At 41.5% G+C, this 9,256-nt stretch overlaps 1 protein-coding gene across 1 annotated transcript in view; it reads right to left on the bottom strand.

The window, feature by feature from the left end:
• Positions 1-5,016: 5,016 nt before the first annotated feature.
• Positions 5,017-9,256, bottom strand: part of mmp11b (matrix metallopeptidase 11b) — a 58,928-nt gene continuing 54,688 nt past the window's right edge. Inside the window, exon 8 of the mRNA XM_063212201.1 lies at positions 5,017-8,232. Coding sequence (XP_063068271.1) covers positions 8,105-8,232 — 128 coding nt within the window. The 3' untranslated portion in view covers positions 5,017-8,104. The remainder of the gene's footprint in view (positions 8,233-9,256) is intronic.

The following is a 9,256-nucleotide window of genomic DNA, read 5'->3' as shown; positions in this document are numbered from 1 at the left end:
GACTTTTGAGTGGGAGCGAGAGTACCGTAGGCCTCTTTGGGAAATAAAATGCGGCTCCCCCTGTCCAGTCCTCAGCCACATGAAAAGAAAAGGGGACTTTCTATTAAAACACGCCAAAGGGTGGACTGACTCTCGTGCAAAACACATATGAATCAAGCAACATGGGAAGGAAGCTGCTTTTAATATCCTGTCTGCATTGAGTTTCCTCTTTCGCACCATCAGAGGTGGATGCCTTTTAAAGGATATCGTCAGTCAATTTCAACATGCAGTTGTAATGCTCACACCACCCTGGACTTGTCAGTACCTGAGTTTTTTCCGAGATCCTGGTCATTGTAATGGGGGCAGCTGTTTGTTTACATTTCAATTAAAAAAAAAATGTTATTTTCCTCACACCGCGCTCTTCCATCTTGTTGGTGCATCTCTGAAGTAATCTAGTAGTAAGGAAATGGATCACACTCAGTTTTTCTTCTTTCCTTGTTGTTTTCTTTTTATTTTAGCATTGCAGGGACTGACATGACAGATGTTTCGGCTGCACAGAGCCTTCTTCAGTGTCACTGACAGACATTTCGGCTGCACAGAGCCTTCTTCAGACACTGAAGAAGGCTCTGTGCAGCCGAAACGTCTGTCAGCCGAAACGTCTGTCATGTCAGTCCCTGCAATGCTAAAATAAAAAGAAAACAAGAAAAGAAGAAAAAATGGGTGCGAATTAAAAAAAAAAAAAAACCAAAAACATCCAAAAGGTTATGCAACATCAGCAGACAACTAGCAAGCAGCGGGAAGCGGGATTTTTGGGAAAATATATGGAGTAGGCCTACAGTATGTTCATTTTTTAAAAAATGTAAACAAAACCTTCCCCCATTAGAATAGCTCATATCTCGGGCTGAGCCGAAAAATGTGGCATCACCGAGTACTGACAAGTCAAGAGTAGCGTGAGCAATACAGCAGCATACTGAAATTGACTGAAGTGGTCCTTAAACGAGCCATGGTGTTAAACTGCCATCTTGTTGTTAAACTGAGGTGCTTGACAGACCCTGACATTTCCTATCCACTTGTGATGGTGACATGAATTAAGACAGTGGCTCTCAAACTCTGTGATAAGAGCGAGAGAAAAAAACTTACATGGCTATTCAAATCTTATGTGAAGGGCAGAATAACTTTCTATATTATGTGCCATATGAGTAGGCACTCCTACACATTCCATGTACTGAACATGGAACATGAACATGTTTATACAGTGTGTCGCATATAGTACATGGACTGTATTATGTGCCTTGGCCTGAGTTTTCTAAGTCATCTTTTTCCCATGGGTATCGTACTGCATCTTCTGGTGATGCATTGGGCTATGGGGGGCCCTTTGAATCCAAACTCTGGCAAAGCCTGGCATTTCTCATGTTCCTGTGATGTACAGTACTGAATTAAGACAGTAGGGGCACTGCGATTCTGAAACATAAAACTGTCTGCCACAGGCCAACTCTGACACTATATGGTGCTACAAGGATAGCCAGGCTATGCCCTCCTAGTCAGGCCAGGAGCAATATAAATACCGTTTCTGAGCTCCGGGGCAATCGGGAACGCCACCCACTTTTTCAGGAAGCAAATCAACTTCGAGCAGCTCCAACGGCCCTGAGTAGAGGCGTGTTCAAGGCAGTGACGTGATTTAAGCGGAGACGTTCTATTGGGAATAAGAAAATGTTTTGTTTAAACTTCGCCACAGCCTTCTCTGGCCTCGACCAGTAGCAAACCAAGGGAGCCGGGATAACCAGGCCGTTTGGGAGACGTTATTCGCTATCTTCTTGGTCAGACCGTCATCTCAGTACAAGATTTGAAAGTCGATGATAATCAGGCAACTACAAGGACAGTTTATTGGTCTCATAGTCACTTCCGTGAGGCACAGAGTGAAATGAATTGGCCTGTGCAAAAAGTGTGCACTGTGCCCCCTGCCGTGCTGACAGTGTGCTTTGGATATCTCTGGCATTGCTATGTAAACAAAAACATTGAACACATATGGCACTTAATATAGTGAACATGTGTTTGCATGAGGTAAAGTATAAAGTGACAAGATCTTTCTTCACATCTTCTCTGTATCTGAATCTTTATCGTAGCTGAGAATCTTTTCACTTCTTGTTGCATTGCACACCCCCTGGACCTGATCCCTGGGGGGTACTTGGCTATATACTCCAGTTTCATAATTATTGCATTAAGCGACCAACGACATGATGAAAGCCATGTTTGACAAGCCAGCATTGCACACTCTGTGAAGTGTGTGTCATATTCTGAACAAAGGGCTTTGGAGTGTGCACACAAGTTTGCTGTAATTGTATAATCAGTTCAACAACAAACCTTGTTGTTCAGCTCCTCAAATAAACACGCGTAGCCTACTTCTTCAAGAATGCATTACAAAAGAGAGAAAGGCCTGACGTCTGCGCAAGCTAGGCAAAATGGAAAAACATGGGATGCCTGTGTGTGTACTATCTATCGCTCGTTGTTACGATGATGAGAGAAGTAATCAGAACATGGTGTCTGTCTCCAGGGTGGCTGACAGCTTTGGCTGGGCCCAGGACAAAGTCATCTGAAAGGGCCCCCCACCCAATACTTTCAATGTAATGAGGGACCAATTCTGGGCCCCCCATCTCCCTGGGCCTGGGACAACTGACCCCTTTGTGTGTGTGTGTGTGTGTGTGTGTGTGTGTGTGTGTGTGTGTGTGTGTGTGTGTGTGTGTGTGTGTGTGTGTGTGTGTGTGTGTCCGCCCCCTTGTCGGTTTCCCTGTCTGTCTCCAGCAAACAAAAGTGCCCCCCCCCCCTTTTCTGAATGTCACAAATTTGCAGTGTCCTGTAGCAGAGACGAGATACCCGCAGCTCTGGAATGCTGAGAGGAGGCTAAACATTAACAGTTCACAGGAAGGTAGCGTCCAGCATGGTTCCTCTCCACACGGCGAGATACAGAAGAAGTTTCACATACCAGAGCCAGGGCGCCTTACTAATAGCACATGGAGTCATGGAGACACAAAGTTAGTGAACAATACATTGAAGAAGGCGGGCAACGATATTGGAAGGATAAATTGGAAGGAGAGACCCACAAACAAAAAGTGACTGAACAGCAAACTGAAGGAGACTTACAACATGAAATACGAAAGCCTTTTTTTCCTTTATTATTGGAATCAAAAGTATAATACAGAATTTATACAAATTTATTTACATAGTAAATATGTTAACTTTTGTTTTTAAATCTTCAAATTGAAATGAGAGATGTTACACATGAAAAAAAAAAAAGATTTTGTCCACGATGAAATGCAACAACAACAGTAACAGTGTAGTATTAATTAAAATAATCATGATGACGAGAGAGTGCTGTACATACAACGTCCTACCGACCAATAAACTACCAGTGCTGACACGTGGTCTTAGAATGGACAACAATCCACTGCAGTCCGACAATGAAAGGAGGTGAATAACTCATTATTAAAAAGATGAGAATAACTGCAAACAGGGTATCAGTGGACCAGCACTGCACCGACTGGAATGTAACAACAAAGAAAAGGGTAACACTTAATTTTAATGATCACATGTTAGCGACAAATACGTGCCCAATTACTGTCTGTGTGTAAGTGACTTATAAGACATGTTATGGGACTCCAAGGTCCTTACGTATACGATTTTATCAACAATAAAGGCCTTATAGGTAACAAACAAAAAAAATTGCGAACACCTTAACAAATGGTTGATTTTTCTTACCATGTCTTATAACTCCTTTGTCAAGACAGGTACTGTATTAGTGGCCAACTTGTAACCTTAAAATAATGTGTAACCAAGAAATGATATGTATATGTATGGAGGCCGGAGGCAGAGAGAGAGGCAGGCAGTGCGTCCCACACAAAATGGACAATGATAGTTTTCCTCCACCTCTCTATACATGATGCGGGACATATGAAAATGATAAGGAGCGTTCCATTTGAATTGCATGACTCCTGACAAGGGCTTGAGGGCATGATCTGACCCCCCCGCCCTTTTTTTTTTGTATTGTGTTAGTAAGGACAATCGCTGGGTATGAGGGGGGCTGGGGTGTGTGTGTGATTGGAGGCAGGAATATCATAGTGGGGGTGGGTTGGCGGGTGGTGATGGTGGGTCATTTAAAAAGGGTCCCTAGTATGAAACATGGCCTGCAAAAACGACTTATAATGGGGTGTGAGAATGAAACACATGTTTCAAAGGAGTACACAGAAAAACATAAAAACATTTAAAAACAACACAAATGTGGTTTATGAACCTCTTGAACGATTTAGTCATTGTTGTATCAAGTGACACTGAGAACCCGGACAGACCGTGACTACATGTTTGCTGCCCCACCACTGGTTAAAGGAGAAGTCCAGTTTTTTGAACATTAAGGCCATTTTCTGAGTGGTCTGCAATGTTTTAGAGTCCCCCTCACCGTTTATTTCATGATTGCTGCAGTCTCTGGTATCTGGCTGATTTGGATTTGATCTCAACCAGCTTTAGAATGGCCGTCTATGGGCACCTGCAACTCTGTTCTTAAAATCACCTTTAACATTTGTTTTCAAGAATATGCAACTCACCAAGTGTTCAGCAGTATTCACTGGTGTTCCTTAAGAATTTTTGTAGCGAAATATGGCATCTGTCGTGTTTTATGTGTGTTTTATGTAGCAATTTGTAAATTAAGTTTCACTTTCACTTTCACTTTCTTTCACAAAATGGCAAATAAAAAATGACAGAAGCCATATTTTGCCTTGAAACTTGTTAGGGACTGCTAGTGAACACCCCTAACCACTTTGTGAGTTGTAGACTTTCAAAAACAAATGTTTAAGATGATTTTAAGAACAGAGTTGCAGGTGCTCATAGACGGCCATTCTAAAGCTGGTTGAGATCAAATCCAAATCAGCCAAATAACAGAGACTGCAGCAAGCATGAAATAAACGGTGAGGGGGACTCTAAAACATTGCCGACCACCCAGAAAATGGCCTTAATGTTAAAAAAACTGGACTTCTCCTTTAAGGGTAGTGGCTGAGGCACACAGTTACCTTCCCTGTCGAATGTAGCACCAATGTGTATTTAAAAAACAATAACAATAACATAGCAATGACATCGACAATGACACAAGTAAGCAATGAAAAAAAACAAGATTATCAAGGTAATAATCAGTGAGTATGTGGTATGCACATATATGCTTGTTTCTACCTGAGAGGGGAACAACTGAGAGGGTGACGCGGCCTTGACTCTTATCACGCTGCAAATCCACCAGATAGGCCTATGTGATTGGACTACGCCACTTGAAGTAATTGACTATAGCAGGGTTCCCACTCTAATTCAGACATAAAATTCCATGATTTTCCATGACTTTCCAGACCCAAAAAACGTAATTTCCATGACCATTTCGGTAAAGAGAAATTATGTTAAAAAGTTTTTTTTAAGTGTGAAAACTGAAGATTATCTTCACCCCTAGAGCCGACACCTAGTCACCGCCAGACTTCAGTGGGCTCATTGCATTCTAAAATGTTGCACATTACAGCGCAAATCTTAATTGTCTCTGGCGAAGCGTTGTAGTATAACCAGTAAGAAATAATGTTATACACCAAACAAAATTTTGTTTTGCTTTTGGACAACTGTTAAGAAAATTCCATGATATTCCATGACTGTGCATGTAAAATTGTAAAATTCCATGACTTTCCATGACTGGAAAAACATTTATGAAATTCCATGATATTCCAGAAATTCCATGACCCGTGGGAACCCTGCTATAGAGACAACAAAGGAGACAAATGTGATTTGGGTGATGAGGCGATTTGAGTGACACAAGCGACAGTTTGTAGTTGAACGTCAGCGAATATTATGATAAAGAGATATGATACAGTTCGGCGACAGTCGCAGTAGCCAATTGGAATGTTGGAATGCTTACATTCTGCTTTTAACGTTCATACCCTGTCATTGTTGTCGCTCGTGTCGTTCTTGCTCTATAAACAGTGGTGCTTTGTAGCTTTTGCCTCTTTTGGTGTGCTTGCGCGACAAGTCTTGCTGCTGTTGGACACTCACCCTTTGATATGGTGTCTTTGAGCGGATTCATTTGCATGTAGTTGGAGAGCACCAAACTTGTGTGCTTTTGAAGCTCTCGTTACATTGCGTACCCGCAATGATGTGCGGGAGCAAATTCGCTTCTCATTGAAATATACAGTATATATACCAGTGCAATGGAAAGTCTGCATTGCATGTCTGGTGAATCACACGCGTTACCATACATCCAGACCAGAAGCGACCAAAGCTACCAGAGCTACGTGAGTCATTATTTCTCTATGGAGGGTCAGAGAACTGGGCAGCAAAAGTGAATTCGCTTGGGGTGATGTGAACTAGGAAACCAGAGCGAATTTCAGAGGTTAAAAGTCAATTACCTATGGCAATTATTATCGCAATTAGCTATGACATGGTTCGGCAATGCCGGAATGTTCACATCTTCAAATTTCCAAAGTTCACAAGCCAGTGCTGCTCTGTGATTTTAAGCTCAATCAAACATGTCAATATCACGTTGAGAGTGAAAAGAACAAATTCATGGCATAGTTTTTTCAGTGACCTCAGCTACCTCTTCACTTTGGACATTTTTGGTCTGAATGTACAGTTTAAGAGGTAAAGAAAAAAGGTGCTCCATAGAACCTGCAAATGTGATTTGGCTTTTCATATACAAAGAGAAAAGAAAAGACAATAAAGTTTCTCTTGTAAACTCGTCAAGGTGCTAATCCTTTGGGATTTCTGGTGTGTACGAAAACCTGTTAGGCTCTAGGAATGGCATTGATGATGGCTCCCAGGACTTCCTGTCAACACTCACGAATCAAACCTCCAAGGGTGTACAGCAGGGGTGGAAATTGAGGCCTTTGGCTAACAGTATGAAACGGTTGGTCTGCACACTGTGTTTGAGCTCCAAAAAGATAAACTTTATTTAATTAAAAACATGCGGCCCTGTCATGGCTCAAACGTTAGGGCACTGGGGGTGTCACTGGGGGTGTCAATAATTGTGGAATTGTGACAAGATGCAGCATTGAAAATTTTGGAGTTTTGGTGTTTTGGAGGCCAATGGAGTTTTGTCGCGCTATCTGCCTTCTGCTGCAATTTGAATGCGTGCACCCACACAACAACAACTTTGACTGACAGCCACCAACACATATAAGTGCCAAAATTCATTGGTCATTCCTCATGAACGTATCATTTTGAGTCACTTGAGAACCTACCCAGACACATTCCCAACAGATTTCCACCCATGCTGTACAGCTATACTGTTACACTCAAATATGGCCAGCATAAAAAACTGCCCGTGAGTCTTGAGATTTACATAAACATAAAAAATGTAAGGCATACATTATTTCTACTGACATTGTTATAACTGACATGATTGTTACATGGTTTTAAACTCATTTAAAGGCTCAGTGATTGGTAAACAAAACCCTACTTAACGTGACGGTTATTCACTTTATCCTTTAAGAGAAAAAATACCTGCACAAGCAACCAGTGCAATGTATCATTTCAGTAACAGTCTTGTAATAAATGCAGGTTTTTTTGAGGTTAGTTGCCTGCTTCCAATTTGCTATATTGTCAATTGCAATATAAATATTGTGCTAAAAAGGCTACTTTTAAGGCAGAAAATTATATTTTCAAGGAAGGAAACCTTGACATTGTGAGCGAGGAACACTATTCCTTGGCATCGGAAGTTGCCAGTTGACAGGCTTCCAAAATGAGTCCATGATCATCTTCAGAGGAATTTTGCTCTCTTTCTCCTCCACAGTCTTAAGTGTAGAGTATGTATTTTGAAGTAGTTTATTTCCAGAAGTTATGCTGCCCTTCACAAATGTTATCTTTTTCATTAATATTTGTAAGTAGATATTGTGACTTGGAAATGTACACTTTTCATAGAGGAATAAGTGGACCAGTATCTAGACCATTTTGAGTCAATAGTCATAGACATCTTTGGCAGCAATGCTTACTGTTCTTTGGTCAGACCAGTAACTATTATTAGTTTATCACTACGCAAATACTCATGAAAAGTCATGAAATTTGTGGAGGGGCAGCATACATGTTGAAAATATCCGTACTAAAATCACACACTGGACCTTTAGCGATACAGGTACGACGGACAGTTGAAGAAGTCCATCCCGATGTAACGGGGGTAGCCTTCCAAGGCCCGCACCTCCACGGGGTCGAATTTCCAGTATCTCAGGCCACTCAGGAAGTGTGCATAACCTGTTGGGAGATGAGGCACACAGTCACTGAAAGAGCACTGAATCGTAACAGAATCTGAGGAAGACCGAGAGGTCGAAACGTCATCATGCTTGCCAATGAATGAATGGAAAGAAAAAATAACTTGAAGAAGAAAAAAATCCAAAGGATTGTGCGAACCTTTTTTCCAAAAATACATATTTTTTTGGTTCAGCACCAGGGATTGTGCACAAGTAACTCTCTACAAGCATCCCACCTCACTGGCCAGGTTCAGGACAAAGACCAATCTTTCAAAGAGACTGCTGACTGCTGACACGTGCACGGTGAAGACCCAGATGGGTCTGAATGTATCTCTTATATAAACCTTCAGTCAGAGTTGTAGTGTGCACCACAGACTTCTACTCTGTCTTTGGGAGATGCACACAGAGAGGAAACATACAGGGAACAGCATGCTGAATGAGCAAGCATGTACATGCATGGATATCTGTGGCAGAGGCAAAGAGGTATGTCACAAGGAATGTTCAACTCATGAAAGACAACAATCATCCACACAGGGGAATCACTGCACATGAGAGACAACATTCATATACAGAGGGGGAATCACTGCATTGTGTGTAGGGCAGGATAAGAGATCGATACAGAGATATGCTTCGAACACACACGTACACTGGAAAACGTTTTTTTTTATGGAATGTCTATTGTGCATCGAGAACAACAAACCGCAATGCAAATTTGAAGAGCTCTTTCGAAAATGTTAGGCAGTTAAATGCAATTCTTATTATAAATCTTTTAAATTTATAAATCAAAATTGGATTAAATGTTATTAACATTTTTCTTCAAGTTCTCAATTTGGTTGTTTCAGACCCTCTGTACAAATAAAATTATTATGAGGGCAGGGTAAGACCAGGCTAGATGCGTAGAGTCCCCTTTTAAATTTTACATAATCTTATTTACCGTCAGGCCTGTCACAACCAGGTAAGAAAATTAGGTTATCGCCCTGGGCCCCCAACTGAATGGGGGCCCCTTGATAATGACGTACTTGTATTCA

The sequence above is a fragment of the Engraulis encrasicolus genome, chromosome 12 (assembly GCF_034702125.1).
Source record: "Engraulis encrasicolus isolate BLACKSEA-1 chromosome 12, IST_EnEncr_1.0, whole genome shotgun sequence".
Taxonomy (NCBI): domain Eukaryota; kingdom Metazoa; phylum Chordata; class Actinopteri; order Clupeiformes; family Engraulidae; genus Engraulis; species Engraulis encrasicolus.
This window is presented reverse-complemented; position numbering and strand designations above follow the sequence as displayed.